Source organism: Ovis canadensis, chromosome 22 (genome assembly GCF_042477335.2).
Source record: "Ovis canadensis isolate MfBH-ARS-UI-01 breed Bighorn chromosome 22, ARS-UI_OviCan_v2, whole genome shotgun sequence".
Classification (NCBI taxonomy): Eukaryota; Metazoa; Chordata; class Mammalia; order Artiodactyla; family Bovidae; genus Ovis; species Ovis canadensis.
In genome coordinates this window covers 20706824-20726147 of record NC_091266.1, presented here as the reverse complement: position 1 = coordinate 20726147, position 19324 = coordinate 20706824, and the positions used below count along the sequence as shown (strand labels likewise).

Sequence of the window (19324 nt, the reverse complement as noted above, 5' to 3'; positions counted from 1 at the left end):
CCATGAGGAATTATTGTAAAATGATTTATATTGGTTTTGCAGCCATAAAATGTTAAGCTTTTGTTGTTGTTGTTGTTAAGTGAATCTTAACTGCCTGCTAATGTAGTTAGATCTTTAAAAGAGACTAACAAAAACTACAGGTCAAACTCTCCATGTAATCACTGAAAGATCATGTCCTTTGCTTTTTCCCTCTCCCCTTCCCTGATTTTTAACACCTGGAGTGATTACTATGTTTTGACAACATAGTGAGTCAGCAATCTTGTAGGCAAATTCCTTATGCCAGATGTCACTGATTTAATGTAAATGTCTATGCATAATTCAGTTCTTGTGGATATGGTATTTAACAGAGCCATTAAAGATCCCAAGAAATGTTTGCTACCAGATTATTTACCACTAACTCTTTAAGGAGACATGTTTTTCAAAGGTAAACAGAATTAAATCCCTAAAGACATCAAATAACAAATAATAATTTAAAAATCTTTGTAAAATTTCTTTATATAGGTAAGTCTTTATAATTTTTTAAAAATAGTGGGCGAACATTCAACCTTCCTTGTAAAAATCAACTCACAAAACCAAAGGAACATAAAAACTGGGGTAAACTCAAGATAGAGTTGGTAATTTGTGGTTCTGTTTCCTCTAATTTGAAACTGTCTCATTTTTCTAATCATGATGTAAGAAATCTTGGAACTGTTTTCATACCTTCAGACACCATAGGATCTGACTCAGATTTACCTCTCCACCTTCCTGACAAAATTGCTCTTTTAGTTTTTGAAACGTATTTTTTGTTTTTCTGCTTTAGGGCATAAATTTTCTTCCATGCTTCTTTGCTTTAGAAACACTTCATTATCTTTCAGACCTCAAGTCTGAACCATTTCTTCCAGAACTTTCCTTGATGATTTAGGTTTTATAGCACCCTAAAGATTTATTTCTTAGAACTTTTTTCAGTTTGTCATTTCTATTTACTTGATTGATTTTGATTAATTTCTGTCTCTTTAAGTTTGAAATTCTAAGGCTAAAAAACATTACAATTTTAATCCTTAATACCTAATGTGACAGCTTTAAATAATATTGGATACACACACATATTGAAGAACATGACTTTTTTTTTTTTAATTTTTAGTTTTTTATTTTTTAAATTTTAAAATCTTTAATTCTTACATGCATTCCCAAACATGAACCCCCCTCCCACCGCCCGCCCCAGAACATCTTTCTGGGTCATCCCCAAGCACCAGCCCCTAGCATGCTGCATCCTGCGTCAGACATAGACTGGCGATTCAATTCTTACATGATAGTATACATGTTAGAATGTCATTCTCCCAAATCATCCCACCCTCTCCCTCTCCCTCTGAGTCCAAAAGTCCGTTATACACATCTGTGTCTCTTTCCCTGTCTTGCATACAGGGTCGTCATTGCCATCTTCCTAAATTCCATATATATGTGTTAGTATACTGTATTGGTGTTTTTCTTTCTGGCTTACTTCACTCTGTATAATCGGTTCCAGTTTCCTCCATCTCATCAGAACTGATTCAAATGTATTCTTTTTAATGGCTGAGTAATACTCCATTGTGTATATGTACCACAGCTTTCTTATCCATTCATCTGCTGATGGACATCTAGGTTGTTTCCATGTCCTGGCTATTATAAACAGTGCTGCGATGAACATTGGGGTACATGTGTCTCTTTCAATTCTGGTTTCCTCGGTGTGTATGCCCAGAAGTGGGATTGCTGGGTCATAAGGTAGTTCTATTTGCAATTTTTTAAGGAATCTCCACACTGTTCTCCATAGTGGCTGTACTAGTTTGCATTCCCACCAACAGTGTAGGAGGGTTCCCTTTTCTCCACACCCTCTCCAGCATTTATTGCTTGCAGATTTTTGGATCGCAGCCATTCTGACTGGTGTGAAGTGGTACCTCATTGTGGTTTTGATTTGCATTTCTCTAATAATGAGTGATGTTGAGCATCTTTTCATGTGTTTGTTAGCCATCCGTATGTCTTCTTTGGAGAAATGTCTATTTAGTTCTGTGGCCCATTTTTTGATTGGGTCGTTTATTTTTCTGGAGTTGAGCTGCAGAAGTTGCTTGTATATTTTTGAGATTAGTTGTTTGTCAGTTGCTTCATTTGCTATTATTTTCTCCCATTCAGATGGCTGTCTTTTCACCTTGCTTATATTTTCCTTTGTTGTGCAGAAGCTTTTAATTTTAATTAGATCCCATTTGTTTATTTTTGCTTTTATTTCCAGAATTCTGGGAGGTGGATCATAGAGGATCCTGCTGTGATTTATGTCTGAGAGTGTTTTGCCTATGTTCTCCTCTAGGAGTTTTATAGTTTCTGATCTTACATTTAGATCTTTAATCCATTTTGAGTTTATTTTTGTGTGCGGTGTTAGAAAGTGATCTAGTTTCATTCTTTTACAAGTGGTTGACCAGTTTTCCCAGCACCACTTGTTAAAGAGATTGTCTTTACTCCATTGTGTATTCTTGCCTCCTTTGTCAAAGATAAGGTGTCCATATGTGTGTGGATTTATCTCTGGGCTTTCTATTTTGTTCCATTGATCTATATGTCTGTCTTTGTGCCAGTACCATACTGTCTTGATGACTGTGGCTTTGTAGTAGAGCCTGAAGTCAGGCAAGTTGATTCCTCCAGCTCCATTCTTCTTTCTCAAGATTGCTTTGGCTATTCGAGGTTTTTTGTATTTCCATACAAAGCTTGAAATTATTTGTTCTAGTTCTGTGAAAAATGTGGCTGGTAGCTTGATAGGGATTGCATTGAATTTGTAAATTGCTTTGGGTAGTATACTCATTTTCACTATATTGATTCTTCCAATCCATGAACATGGTATATTTCTCCATCTATTAGTGTCCTCTTTGATTTCTTTCATCAGTGTTTTATAGTTTTCTATATATAGGTCTTTAGTTTCTTTAGGTAGATATATTCCTAAGTATTTTATTCTTTTTGTTGCAATGGTGAATGGAATTGTTTCCTTAATTTCTTTTTCTACTTTCTCATTATTCGTGTATAGGAATGCAAGGGATTTCTGTGTGTTGATTTTATATCCTGCAACTTTACTATATTCATTGATGAGCTCTAGTAATTTTCTGGTGGAGTCTTTAGGGTTTTCCATGTAGAGGATCATGTCATCTGCAAACAGTGAGAGTTTTACTTCTTCTTTTCCAATTTGGATTCCTTTTATTTCTTTTTCTGCTCTGATTGCTGTGGCCAAAACTTCCAGAACTATGTTGAATAGTAGCGGTGAAAGTGGACACCCTTGTCTTGTTCCTGACTTTAGGGGAAATGCTTTCAATTTTTCACCATTGAGGATAATGTTTGCTGTGGGTTTGTCATAGATAGCTTTTATTATGTTGAGATATGTTCCTTCTATTCCTGCTTTCTGGAGAGTTTTTATCATAAATGGATGTTGAATTTTGTCAAAGGCCTTCTCTGCATCTATTGAGATAATCATATGGTTTTTATTTTTCAATTTGTTAATGTGGTGAATTACATTGATTGATTTGCTTTTGTTTGGACTACAGGGATAAAGATTTAAGTTTAACATAATACATAGTTTATGGAACATTTTTATCAATGGATCTGCTAGTAATATTTACATCTCATTTCTTTATCTCATTTCATATTCACATTTATATTCTACCTCCTTTTTCTGTCAAAATCAACCAGTGTAAGTGTCTTAACTAGACTGCTGTGGTATCATTGCTCAGTAATATGCACTATTTTCTGCTCCATTGACTTTAGGCTTGGCATGTGACTTGCATTGGTCAGTGGAATGTGAGCTACTGTGATACATAACAAGAAGCTTTACATGTGACCAGAAGCTTTGGTAAGTTCTCTTGTGGTCCTGTCCCTCACTGTGTGAAGAGCAGACATGCTTAGTCATGGATCCCTGAAGAAGGAGGTATGTCATGTTGAATTGACATGAGTCCAGAACAGTCATCAGCCCAAAGTCAAGGCCAGACAGCCAATCCCTAAGTGTATCAAAACCCATGAATAAAATCCTAATTTTTAATGGTGAACTAGTGATATTTTAGTATTGTTAACTGTGCACATTTTGATAGGAAAACCTAACTGATGCTACTGTGTGCATTTTTGTCTTCTTTTTTTTTTTTTCTTTAAACTGTATCACCGGCAGTGCAGGAGACACAGGAGATGAAGTTTTGATTCCTAGGTTGTAAAGATCATCTGTTAGAGGAGGGAAGGGCAACTCACTCCAATATTCTTCAATATTCCTGCCTCAAAAATCCCATGAACAGAGGAGCTTGGTGGGCTACAGCAGTCCATGGGGTTGCAAAGAGTAGGCCATGACTAATAGTATAAGCATCAGCATTATTTTCTTTGAGTATTAGGCTTTTACATTCCAATCTTGTTATATGTTCATAAAATCCTGTCATGCTTGAAGTTCACAGGATAATTCCCACTGTTATGTACAAATCTAAAAACAATTGAAATCAGAATCTTGAAAAGATATTTCCACTATCATGTTCATTGCAGCATTATTCTCAATACCTAAGAAAAGAAAATAACTGTCCATCAGTGGATGAGTAGATAAAGAAAAAGTGGCATGCACATTAATGGAACATGAGTCAGCCTTAAAAAAGAATAAAGCTCTGCAATTTGTGACAACATGGGTGAACCCTCACAATATTCCTCTAAGATAAATAAACCAGTCATAGAATGATCAATACTCCATGATTCCACCTAGATGAGATATTCAAAATAGTTAAGCTGGGAAAAGCAAAAAACAGCATTATGGTTACTTGGGGGAAGGGAGGCGTGAAGAGTTGCTGTTCAAAGTTGCTGTTCAAAGTCTCAGCTACATTATTTTTTTCTCATTTTATAAATGTGAAAACTAGGAGACAGAGTGACTAAGCAAATTGTTCAGGGCCATAAGAACAGTCAGTAGCTTCAGAAGTTGAAACCAACCAGAGGGTACTTCCTGCAGAATCCTTAATATTGAAGCCATGTAAATCTTTCTTGGACTATGTATTTAAGTTTTCATATTGAAAATAGCTATCATATATCAGAAGCAATCAATATAGAGAAAGGAATATCTAAATATATACTAATAAAACATTTAAGCTCTGGAATCGAGTCTCATAAGGAGAAACAAAAATCCTTTAAAATATTTAAAAATTTAATATAGCCACACACTGCTAAAATGTTAGAAACCAGAAAATATTAGAAAAGACTATGTATGGCTTTTGTTGCTTCTCAGTCACTCAGTTGTGTCCAACTCTTTGTGACCCCATGTACTGCAGCATGCCAGGCTTCCTGGTCCTTCCACAATTCCCAGAGCTTGCTTAATCTCATGTCCATTGAGTTGGTGATGCAATCTAACCATCTTGTCCTCTATCGTCCCCTTCTTCTCCAATCTTTCCCAGCATCAGGGTCTTTTCCAAAGAGTCAGTTCTTTGCACCATGTGGCCAAAGCATTGGAGCTTTGGCTTCAGCATCAGTCCTTCCAATGAATATTCAGGGTTGATTTCCTTTAGGATTGACAGGTTTGATCTCCTTGCAGTTCAAGGGACTCTCAAGAGTATTCTCCAACACTACAGTTGTAAAGCATTGATTTTTTGATGTGAAGACTTCTTTATGGTCCAACTCTCACATCTATGGGGTCACAGAGTTGGACATGGCTGAGTGACTTTCACTCACTCCCTCACTCATATCCATACATGACTACAGAAAAAAAAAACACATAACTTTGACTATACAGAACTTCGTTGGCAAAGTAATGACTCTTCTTTTTAATATGCTGCCTAGGTTTATCATAGCGTTTCTTCTAAGGAGCTAGTGTCTTTTAATTTTGAGCCCCAAATTCTAATAATTTGTTAAGTTGTATGTTCTTTGAGACACTAAGCACAGGCGGCTGCGACTGGTGCACTAAGCATGGCCAAGAGGAGCTACCCCACGTCCAAGGTCAGGGGCAGAAGCTGGGAGGACCCCATGCCCAAAGGGCGGTGGCCAAGAGGAGTTACCCAATATTCGAGGTGAGGGGTAGTGGCCAAGAGTGCCAGGCTGCGACGGCACAGGAATGGCAGAGAGGAAATACCCAAGTCCGAGGTCAGGGGCGGCGGCTGACAGGAGCCACCCCATAAGAGTGTGCATGCCACAACTAAAGAGCCTGCATCCTACAATTAAAAGTTCCTTTATGCTGAAACATAAAGGCCAGGGGCAGGAGCCGGGAGGAGCCACCCTGCGCCCAAGGCAAGGGGCGGTGGCCAGAAGCAACAAACCCAGGTCCAAGGAGCCGTGGCTGAGCGGGCGCAAGGGGGCCTAGAGGAGCTATCCCATGTTGAAGGTCAGGAAGGGCGGTGGTGAGGAGATACCCCTCGTCCAAGGTAAGGAGCAATGGCTGTGCTTTGCTGGAGCAGCCGTGAAGAGATACACAGCGCCCAAGGTAAGAGAAACCCAAGTAAGATGGTAAGTGTTGAAAGACAGCATCAGAGGGCAGACACACTGAAACCATACTCACAGAAAACTCGGCAATGTAATCACACTAGAACCACAGCCTTGTCTAACTCAATGAAACTAAGCCATGCCCACGGGGCAACCCAAGACGGGAGGGTCATGGTGGAGAGGTCTGACAGAATGTGGTCCACTGGAGAAGACAATGGCAAACCACTCTAGTATTCTTGCCTTGAGAACCCCATGAACAGTATGAAAAGGCAAAATGATAGGATCCTGAAAGAGGAACTCCCCAGGTCAGTAGGTGCCCAACACGCTACTGGAATTAGTGGAGAAATAACTCCAGAAAGAATGAAGGGATGGAGCCAAAGCAAAAACAATACCCAGCTGTGGATGTGACTGGTGATAGAAGCAAGGTCCGATGCTGTAAAGAGCAATATTGCATAGGAACCTGGAATGTCAGGTCCATGAATCAATGCAAATTGAAAGTAGTCAAACAAGAGATGGCAAGAGTAAATGTCAACATTCTAGGAATCAGCTAACTAAAATGGACTGGAATGGGTGAATTTAACTCTGATGACCATTAGATCTACTACTGCAGGCAGGAATCCCTTAGAAGTAATGGAGTATCCATCATGGTCAACAAAAGAGTCCGAAGTGCAGTACTTGGATGCACTCTCAAAAATGACAAAATGATCTCTGTTCATTTCCAAGGCAAACCATTCAATATCACAGCAATCCAAGTCTATGGCCCAAACAGTAACACTGAAGAAGCTGAAGTTGAATGATTTTATGAAGACCTACAAGACCTTTTGGAACTAATACCCAAAAAAAGATTTCCTTTTCATTATAGGGGACTGGAATGCAAAAGTAGGAAGTCAAGAAACACCTGGAGTAACAGGCAAAGTTGGCCTTGGAACACAGAATGAAGCAGGGCAAAGACTAATAGAGTTTTGCCAAGAAAATGCACTGGTCATAGCAAACACCCTCTTCCAACAACACAAGAGAAGACCCTACACATGGACATCACCACATGGTCAACACTGAAATCAGATTGATTATATTGTTTGCAGCCAAAGATGGAGAAGCTCTATACTGTCAACAAAAACAAGACCAGAAGCAGACTGTGGCTCAGATCATGAACCCCTTATTACCAAATTCAGACTCAAATTGAAGAAAGTAGGGAAAACTGCTAGACCATTCAGGAATGACCTAAATCAAATCCCTTATTATTATATAGTGGAAGTGAGAGATAGATTTAAGGGACTATCTTGGATAGATAGGGTGCCTGATGAACTATGGAATGAGGTTCGTGACGTTGTACAGGAGACAGGGATCAAGACTATCCCCATGGAAAAGAAATGCAAAAAAAGCAAAATGGGTGTCTGGGAAGGCTTTACAAATAGCTGTGAAAAGAAGAGAGGTGAAAAGCAAAGGAGGAAAGGAAATATATAAGCATCTGAATACAGAATTCCAAAGAATAGCAAGACGGGATAAAAAAGCCTTCTTCAGCAATCATTGCAAAGAAATAGAGGAAAACAACAGAATGGGAAAGACTAGAGATCTCTTCAAGAAAATTAGAGATACCAAGGGAATATTTCATGCAAAGATGGGCTTGATAAAGGACAGAAATGGTATGAACCTAACAGAAGCAGAAGATGTTAAGAAGAGGTGGCAAGAATACACATAAGAACTGTACAAAAAACATCTTCATGACCCAGGTAATCACGATAGTGTGATCACCCATCTAGAGCCAGACATCCTGGAATGTGAAGTCAAGTGGGCCTTAGAAAGCATCACTATGAACAAAGCTAGTGGAGGTGATGGAATTCCAGTTGAGCTGTTTCAAATCCTGAAAGATGATGCTGTGAAAGTGCTACATTCAATATGGCAGCAAGTGTGGAAAACCCAGCAGTGGCCACAGGACTGGAAAAGATCAGTTTTCATTCCAATCCCACAGAAAGGCATTGCCAAAGAATGCTTAAACTACTGCACAATTACACTCATCTCACATGCTAGTAAAGTAATGCTCAAAATTCTCCAAGCCAGGCTTCAGTAATACCTGAACCGTGAACTTCCAGATGTTCAAGCTGGTTTTAGAAAAGGCAGAGGAACCAGAGATCAAATTGCCAACATCCACTGGATCATGGAAAAAGCAAGAGAGTTCCAGAAAAACATCTATTTCTGCTTTCTTGACTATGCCAAAGCCTTTGACTGTGTGGATCACAATAAACTGTGGAAAATTCTGAGAGATGGGCATACCAGCCCACTTGACCTGCCTCTTGAGAAATCTGTATGCAGGTCAGGAAGCAACAGTTCGAACTGGACATGGAACAACAGACTGGTTCCAAATAGGAAAAGGAGTACGTCAAGGCTGTATATTGTCACCCTGCTTATTTAACTTCTATGCAGAGTGCATCATGAGAAACGCTGGACTGGAAGAAACACAAGCTGGAATCAAGATTGCTGGGAGAAATATCAATAACCTCAGATATGCAGATGACACCACCCTTATGGCAGAAAGTGAAGAGGAACTAAAAAGCCTCCTGATTAAAGTGAAAGAGGAGAGTGAAAAAGTTGGCTTAAAGCTCAACATTCTTAAAACGAAGATCATGGCATCCGGTCCCATCACTTCATGGGAAAGAGAGGGGGAAACAGTGGAAACAGTGTCAGACTTTTCTTTTTTGTGCTCCAAAATCAGTGCAGATGGTAACTGCAGCCATGAAATTAAAATACGCTTACTCCTTGGAAGAAAAGTTATGACCAACCTAGATAGCATATTCAAAAGCAGAGACATTACTTTGGTGACTAAGGTCCATCCAGTCAAGGCTATGGTTTTCCCAGTGGTCATGTTTGGATGTGAGAGGTGGACTGTGAAGAAGGCTGAGCACCGAAGAATTGATGGTTTTGAACCATGGTGTTGGAGAAGACTCTTGAGAGTCCCTTGGACTGCAAGGAGATCCAACCAGTCCATTCTGAAGGAGATCAGCCCTGGGATTTCTTTGGAAGGAATGATGCTAAGGCTGAAACTCCAGTACTTTGGCCATCTCATGAGAAGAGTTGACTCATTCGAAAAGACTCTGATGCTGGGAGGGGTTGGGGGCAGGAAGAGAAGGTGACGACCGAGGATGAGATGGCTGGATGGCATCACTGACTCGATGGACGTGAGTCTGTGAACTCGGGGAATGGGATGGACAGGGAGGTCTGGTGTGCTGCGATTCATGGGGTCGCAAAGTTGGACATGACTGAGCAACTGAACTGAACTGATGTACTTTAAATTATCAAAATAATTTTATATCTAGAAAAGCTCACATAACATATATCTTTCTAAAAAGCTAAAGATATATATGAGTAAACCAAGAGATGCAACAAAATGAAGAACTTAAAAATGGGTAAGTCGAATATAAAAAATTAGCATATATCATATATAGGGTTAAATACATAAATATGTATAAATATTAATAAGTATGTCCAATAACCATACCATAAATTCCATAGATTATTTCTATGGAGAGTGCACATAAGTAATTCAAAGAAAAATATAAAATAAACTATAAAAACTATAAAACTATATAACTATAAAAATATTAGAAATAAACTATAAAAATAAACTTTTGATAGTCTCAGAAACAAATGGATTAAATTGATCTCTATATAAATGTCACACTTCAAAGTAACTCAAGCACATGAAAATTAAAATGTGAGCAGGTTGTATGGGAGAGAGAGGTCAATTTACCATGAAGGTTACTCATTTGTTTCTAATCAAAAGAACTATGGTCCTTCACTTAGCTTGACTGCATTTTCTTTGCCCTGTCTGAAAAATAAAAACAAACAAACAAAAAAAACAAACCTCTTTACCATCTAATGTCCTTTTCTGCATTGTAAATTTCTTCTTTTTTTGGCACTACATCACCGGCAGATTTCTCTTTTACACTCTTATTTTTTGTGTCCCCCCCCCCCCCGACTCTTTCCACACTTCAGCTCCTAACCCATCCTCAAAAGCGTAGGAATAAAATCTGATGATTTATTTCCAAGTTTCTCTTTCATGGGATTAAGCTTTGTCTCTTGAAACATCTTATTTACTCTCACAGTAAATAAATAAATAAATTCCGCTTCTATTTAGGTGTCTCCTCTTCCATAATTTTTTCCTTGTGCTTGTACTTCCTTGTTCTCTATCTGTTCCATTCTGGCATCACATCAAAGCAGCTGTAGCAACCCAGCATCTGCCTCAGGACTCTTCATGGTTTTGTTCACCTGTGCAAAGAATTCTTGGCCCTGTCCTGCATCTACCTCCAGCCTCTTCTTAGCACTAGGTGCTGTGCTTTCTTTAGCTTGATGAACCTATAATTCTGGAAAAGTGATGAGCCTCCTGTTAGCCCTGGCACTATGATTCTTGGGTGAGTAATAGTACCCACTGCACCACTACTGGTGAGTAGGACTCCTTCACTAGCCATGTCCTGACTTAGTCCTTTCAGCTTCCTTGCTCAAGAAAGGAAATCAGACAATTTCTATCTGTAGATGACTGGATTTAGATATCTTGAAATTATTTCAAATCACTTTAATCTGTCCTAGTTTGATCTCATTGTTTTTCACCTTAAATAGCTTTCTTTTCTATCTGCCTCATTTATATGGACTAACATAAGGAATATCTTTATCACTCCAGCTAAAAACTCTTGAGTCACTTTTCATTGTGTTTTTATTCTGTCTGTGATTTTCAACCTCCTGCCCAATCACTATCAATTCTTTCATTTCAATGACTTTTAAGTATTTCTATTTTCTCAATTTCCATTGTCCACCTTGTTTTTTTTAATAATGAAATGAAAGAAATAGTTGCTAATTTATCTCCTGGCTTTCATTTATTATCTTATCTAATGAATACCACATAACACAGAGAATAAATTGTTTTAATATGTAGCTTTGCTTTCTCATTACCCTGTTTGTAAGTCTTCTTAGTAAGTTTCCATTTCCTATATAGCAATATGAGTTTTGTAAAACCAAATCTGTTATATTTCCCATCTACAAATGAGTCTCTAAGATGGCCCTAATATGCTACTTTAAATAACTAATATTTATTGAATCAGACATAGTTCAAATCATATTACACAAATTCATGAACACATGAAAACTATTTTTAACTCTAATTTGTGGATCCATTTCCTCTGCCAGTTCCTACTACCGTCACTTAAGTGAATCTCCTACATATTTAAAAAGTTGAGTTCCAGTTCAAAGCAGGCTCAGACCAAACCGGGTCACATTCACCTTCCTGTTTCTGGCATTTATTTTACATGCTGTTGTTTGGGGAAGCGCACTGACTGAAACCGCCCATCCTGGCCAGGCACCATTGTAACAGATCATTTGCATGAGCTGTTTTATGACAGGTGGTCCTGGTAAGCAACGTGGAACTAATAAGCCACCAGCAACAGGAAGAGTTCAGGAAAGGTCAAAAGGAGACACCACATGTCCTACCATCTCCCAGAATCAGTGCTGGCATCCATCTAGGCTGAACAAGGTGTGCATCACCTGGAAGGACTCAGAGTCAGGATGATTGGTTAAAGACAACCCAGAAACTAACCCCATCACCGTAAAACCAGAGACTGCGAGCCACATGGCAAAGCTGTTCTCCTGGCCTCCCTTACCCTACTGCTCTCCACCTCGGGTGCCCTTTCCCAGTGAATATCTTGCTTTGTCAGTACATGTGTCTCCTCGGACAATTCATTTCTGAGTGTTAGACAAGAGCTCTTGTCATATTCTTATTTGTTAAGTCAACCATAACGTTCTCTCATTGATCAGAGGATTCAGCAGCACTGGGAAGTATCTGCGTTGTGCCAGGCGCATGTCTGACTGCAGGTCTACTGCTCACACACTCAAGGACATGGAGGAATTGTACAGTAGGTGATGAAGGGAAATTAAAAGCAGAATGGCTTTAAGAGTATTAAAGACAAAAATCCAGATTATAAGAAGTCAAGGTACTCTTTCACAGCATCTCTCCTCATTTCCTCTGGCAAGTGCTTCAAAGTAAAACACATTATTTAAGTTATAAGGGAGACCTATGTGAGCCCCAGAGAACTTGTTGTGTGTGTGTGTGTCTGTGTGCATGCTCGCATGCGTGCGCACACAGACACACACACACACACACACACACACACACTTAGTCATTTCCAACTCTGTGAACCCATAGACTGTAGCCTGCCAGACTTCTCTGTCCATGGAATTTTCCAAGCAAGAATACTGTAATGGGTTGCCATTTCCTACTCCAGGAGATCATGAGAGCTTGATATACTTCACTCAATTCCCTTGGCAACCTCCTTTGTTGCAGTGTATTGGGATCCTAATCCCGAGGTTTATTCTCACCAAAAAAAAAAAAAAAATGACACTTTTGTACAGGCTAAAAAACCCTTAATTTTACAGATATTACTACTTATAACAAAACAAAAATGTCCTGTTAGCCCTGGTATGCATGGCAGTTTCTTAATTAGAAGAAAACTATTTGTAATCAAAGCAGTTAAATCTAATATTGACCTCAAGTAAAGTTAAGAATATAATTGTTCTTGAAACTAAAATGCACAAAGCAGGAGAAAATGACAGTCTTAACACACTTAGATAAGTCTTTTCTAGACATTAATGGATATGCAGATGATACCACTCTATTGAGAAATCAAGGAGGAACTAAAGAGCCTTTTGATAAGGGTGAAAGAGGAAAATGAAAATGCTGGATTAAAACACAACATTAAAAAAATAAGATCATGGCAACCCATCCCATCACTTCATGACAAATAGATGGGGGGAAAATGGAAACAGTGGCAGATTTTATTTTCTTGGGCTCCAAAATCACTGTGGATGGTGACTACAGCCACAAAATTAAAAGATGCTTGCTCCTTGGAAGAAAAGCTATAATAGTATTAAACCTAGACAGTATTAAAAAACAGAGACATCATTTTGCTAAGTCTATGTAGTCAAAGCTATGGTTTTTCCTGTAGTCTTGTACTGATGTGAGAGTTGGACCATAAAGAAGGCTGAGTGCTGAAGAATTTATGTTTTTGGACTGTGGTGCTGGAGAAGACTCTTGAGAGTCCCTTGGACTGCAAAGAGATCAAATCAATCAATCCTAAAGGAAATCAACCCTGAATATGCATTGGAAGGACTGATGCTGAAGCTCTGATAGTTTGGTCACCTGATGCAAAGAGCCAACTCATTGAAACAGACTCTGATGCTGGAAAATATTGAAGGCAGGAGGAGAAGGGGACAACAGAGGACGAGATGGTTGGATGACATCATTGACTCAATGGACAGGAGTGTGAGTAAGCTCCAAGAGATAGTGAAGGACAGGGAAGCCTGGCATGCTGTAGTCTACGTGGTCACAAAGCATCAGACAAAACAGTGACTGAAGAACAACAGCAAGACTTTAATCATTTATAAACGGTCTCATAAACCTTTGCCTTTGTATTCATTTACAGCTTAAAATCTAATTATAACCCATTGTCATTCTAAAGATCAAGTCCCAACTGTTTCATTGTATGAGTTTTTTTCTAATTAAGTATGTGAGACAAAAGGGACTCAGGCTAGGCTACCTCATCTCAGTTTTCACAAGCTGACATGCATTGTGAAAATAGTTCTTGATTATGTCCCTTACAGCTTTGCTGTGAGGGAAAAAATCCCACTGAGCTGTATACTTTCCCCTGACATGCTCCAGGGTCAGCAAGTGCGGTTAGTAAGCACTGATCTTTAAAACCAGAGTTTCCACTACATTGTTAGCAATAATCTAAATCAACAGAGCAAAACAACACAAACCAGTATGTGGTGAGTGATGACAAACAGATCTGTAGAGATATAAATGGAAAATGATACAGAATAGCCATATTATCTGGTGATAAAAATACAATCTTATAACACTCCTAGCCTTGAATAGTTTTAACTATTGCACACAAAACCAGCAAGCAGCAAATCATGGATAAAGACAGTTGCTGTCCCCATTTTGCTGTTTGCTCTCTGCTAATAGATTGCAACAGAATGATTATGTGGAGGGTTAAGCATTTGGAGAAGATCACCATAATTACCTGGCAGTATTCGGTGACATGATGGCATTCTAAGTCACACATCATAGAAAAGAAAAACTGACCTGACCATCTTTTTTGCTCTCTAGAGATCAACAAAAGTGTCCACAAATGATTGAAAAGGATGTTAAAGTCACCTGTGAAATCACTTTAAAAATAATTTCTCAGGTAGTTTGTCTGAACTCTGAAAGGATAATATAGCTCTCAAAATCTCAGCAGAAGGGAAAAATTTGCCTCACAGATGCAATTATTATCCCTTTATAAAAATACCTTCTGAAAAAAAAAAAAAGTGAAGTGAAAACACTCACTGATTAAAGCCGGTTACTATTGAGAACTACAAGATTGCTTTTCATGAATCGTATTACCTTTATAAATTGATGTCAAACCTAAGAAAGAAGTCTTCAATATATAAATATTTTTCACATGACTATATGCAAATAAGAAAGTTTGTCAAAATTGCTGCTATTAAACATAATCCAAAATACTGATTTACTTTAAACAAGAATGCTATAAATTCCTCAGATCTAAAAGGAAAGAATTGGTACAACAATGAGAAGATGCTCCTCATGGGTTCCTCATAACTTCTTGGAAATGAACGAAATGTATTTATTCATATTTTTCTGTGTCCACCTGCTAATGAAGGACACTATACTGTGAGACATTTACCCTGCCCACAAAGAGAACTCCTGTATCATGTGGTTTGGTCCACAGCTTCGGAAAGGATAAAGTTATGCAAATGGAAACTACACTTGGAGTTTTGCCTTGTGACAGCTCAGAATGAGAAGTCTCCAGTGAGCAGAAAGAAAAGGTTAGCAATTTTTAATATCCAAAATGATCAGTCATTCACCATACACGTCTCGGGTGAACTACATAATGTCAATGCTGTCACAAAAGCAAGACAGAAGATAAAAGTCCTAACAATTTTAATTCAAGGAAAAAAAATAATCCTAGAAGACTTTTTTTTCCTCTCTAGTCACTTTAGGCTTGCACAACATGCATTTTATAATTCTTAATTTATATTCAATAGCAATGCTCTGCCTGGCTTTAAGATCTTACCCATTTCTCCATCTGATACTTCAAAAGGTTTTACAGTTGCTATTTTCTAGTTTAAAATGGGTGATGCTCATTTCACTCACAAGAAACATGATGCCTTGCCAACCTCTAGAGATGCAAATTATCATTGCAGAATTGCAACAATATCTACTTATATGAGAGGGCAGAAGCAGCACTAAGCATTATATTTGCCTTTCTTCACTTAATTCTCACAGATCTCAAATGGCCATACTTGGGCCTGGAGACAATAAGAAATTTGTCCAAGTTCACAAATAACTAAATTTCTGAAGATCTGGCACATTTTGTCAATTCTGAATAGCATAGAGATAACTGATTATTTATTCAACAAATGTTTCTACTAAGTACCAAACATGGTTAACTGTGGGAAAAAAACAAACTGGATTAAGTTTTGATTCTTGCCCTCAAAGACCTTACCTTCTTATTTGGAAGAGAGATCATTAAATAAACATAATGTTACCTATAGCTACTCACAGCCCTAAGTAGTGAAACTGACTTAAGAGCCCAGATAGATATGAAACTGAAACGATCTTATTTTAATGAATAAATATTTATAACACTAACAGAATAGAAATGCTTAGCAAGCCCATCCAAAAAATACTTATTCTGTATTTATGGCACTGATACATAATAAAAGTGAAAATCAATCATAGCATTTTGAAAGTTCTATAATTTATAATGATATTTTCTAAAAAAATTCATGGAATTAGCTTTTATTTCAGATTGTTGTAGGTACAGCCAAATTGTAACTATGCTAATTTAAGGGACACCATTTGTAGCAATGATGGAAAATTCAATGCTGAATACTAGTTATGCCAATAGCTGAAAGTGTTTCAAGGATCAAAACTCAATCTCATAATATATTTGCTAACTGAAAGACACATGCTCAGTATTCCAGTTGGACGACTGGCATCCATCTTTCATCTACTGAAAAGATAGCATTAGATATTAAAAGTTAAAAAAAATACTATTGGGAATACAAGCCTATGAGCTTCTTTAATATGGCAATTGAGTCTGGTAAATTTCCATAAACAGGTTTTAGGAAGTGAAAAGGAGAACTTCTCTCTATGTAAATACTTTATATAAGTAATATGACTTATTTAGAAAACAGACAACAGAACAAGACAGCTTCTTTCACATCACCACAGTGGCTGAAAGTCACTGCAAGGTCACAAGTGACAAAAGTGAAATAGGGATTTTGCCACCCACAATAAGACTGTCCCACATAGGTGAGCAGCAGGCCTACTATTAGAATCTCATCATTAATGTCAGGAAACTTAACACTATCTTAAATTCTGTGCTAATGAACATTTCTTAGAAATATGAGTATTTTAAGATGCTGTATTTGCTTATGAGAGGGTTCAGGGCACTTTGCCCAAAATATGTCACTTGGGCATGTTGATTATTTTGAATTAAAGTTACTTAAGAGATAGTCAGTGTAAGAAAGACACGTCTACTGTTTTGTCTCCCGGAAAGTAGAACATAAATCTTCCGTGTGAAAGGTATCCTCTCTATACCAAGAGAATGCGAAAACCTTACTGCCAGATACAGGGAATTCAAGGACAACAAGGCCATGTAGGCAAATCTCATTACTTCCTTACTAAATGACTACACCAAGCCCAAACCCATCATTTTGTCAGTTCTTCACAGATGTATTAGTACTTGGTCTAAAAAATAAAAGCTGTCTGCTCTAGTCACTTCTTCAAGCATTATATTTTTATGAGCTCCTAAATGTACAAATTTGTTTTCCTCTTGCTAATTTGTCTTATGCCAGCTTAATTATTAGATCAGCCAGAAAACTTAGAAGGGAAGTAAGGAAAATTCTTCCTCCCCTATACTTACATAGTGCTTTATAATTTCTATGTGCAGTTCGGTTTTCCCTATGAGATTGTCAGTTTCTGGACAGCAAAACCTGGTTAGCACAGTGATCACTATGGAGCTGGTGCTCAAAACACATATCTTGAATTGAATTGAACTGTATTCCTAATTTTAAAATATTTTGTACTTCTGACAGTTTACTTAGACAAACCACAATTTCACATTTACCATCTCTATTGTTGTGTTCAAGGCTCTGAAGTTTTGCTTATCATATTTCCCAAGATTCAATAAATCAATTTCAAGGACATTTTAATACATTTGAGAAAAGGGACTTCTGAGTGAAAGGTCATTGCTTTCATGTTAACATTATTATTTCTTAAGACCTCACAGTTACAAAAGACTATATAGCTTGTCATAACTGAAGCTGAAAAATGTTATGACTGCTATTCATATTTTATTAAATAAATAGCATTACATAAATACTGCTTATATTAGCAACACAAAACAAATGTTAAGTCACTGATAAAATTGAGGTCTTTTTCTATTTTCTTACTTTTCTAAACTGGTTTTATTTTAATACTTTTAACATTTTTCTAGAATTTATCAGCTACTGACTTATACTACAAGTTCACCCAAGATAAAAAATTCAAATCTTCATCATCCAACTATTATGAGAATAAATAGTTAATATGTAAAATACTCTCAAGTTATTTCTAGAAAGTATTTTTATACAAGTACTATTAGTTTTATATGTTCTCTTTAATACATTAAGAAATGATATTAAGCAAAATTTACCTCACTTCTGCTATAATTTAATTAGAAACCCTCTATCTTGAAAGGCAATTTAGGACATCTATGAAAATCTATGAAATATGTTCTAAAAGCAAAACAATTTTAGCTTACCAAAATTAGCACATTCAACGTAATATTGTTATATGTTGATTTAGTGTTTGCTAATGAAATGTAAATAAGATGGAAAACACTTAAGGATAAAACTTATCTAGGCTAAACTAAACCTATGGAGTTCCAAATAAAGAAACTGAATTATACTTATTGCAAATGTAGATAATTCTTTATATATTACATATTTATCATTAGTATTAGATAAACTGACAAATACTAAATATGGAATCACAGTAAAACAAAAACCATAGCCTTAATTATCTAAGTTGGATAATAATCACTTGAAATACGGTCTATACCTGTGTGTACAACAGGCAAGAGTGCATCAAATGTGAGAGAGTGGATAGAGTGGAACGCACAGACTCATGGTGCTGTCTTGGGAATTGGGTCATTTATAAGTGTTAAAATTTTCTCCCTTTAGTTCAGAGTATTAATCAACGTCTTCAACTTACAGGTGGGTCTGCATCTTCGGCATAAACAGTCGTTATAGGTGTCCCCTTGACAGCATCGGGAGCCACCATTCCTTTGTAGATTCGTTTACTAAATACCGGAGGGTAATCATTCATATCCTGTAAGACACAATGAAGAGTTTAGTGCTCTTTTTAAACCAGGTTACCTCTTCATATCACACAACCCATTTGCCACTGTCAGCTTTCCATCCTCTCAATTCCATTACCCTCACTTCAGAATGGCACCCCAGAGGAAACTACTAGAGACCCTATACAATACTAAGGAGTATGAAGCCTACCCCATTCCGTTAAAGCCCATTCCACTCAGGTAAACAGCCTGTCTTACTACCCATGTGCCTCCAGAAAAAGCTTTCAGATATTGTATGATGCTTGAAATTTTCTCTAAAGATGCTTCTAATGGTAAGATGTAGTTCTGAACTTTTAAGAGTAGGAACACATTTCATTAAAAATATCCTTCTATGAGACAGGTGCAGAAGATGGCATACACACACACACACACACACACACATATATGTATATATATTGTTTTGTTGTTGCTTTTAAAGAAAGCTCTTTAATATTTCCATTGCAGTTGCAAATTCTTTATATATT

General features: G+C 37.4%; 1 protein-coding gene across 5 annotated transcripts in view; it reads right to left on the bottom strand.

The window, feature by feature from the left end:
• PCDH15 (protocadherin related 15) overlaps positions 1-19324 on the bottom strand; it is a 1084160-nt gene that overhangs the window by 232074 nt on the left and 832762 nt on the right. For all 5 annotated transcript variants that reach the window (XM_069567843.1, XM_069567842.1, XM_069567840.1 and 2 more), the window contains exon 21: positions 18716-18832. In XM_069567843.1, coding sequence (XP_069423944.1) covers positions 18716-18832 — 117 coding nt within the window. The remainder of the gene's footprint in view (positions 1-18715; positions 18833-19324) is intronic.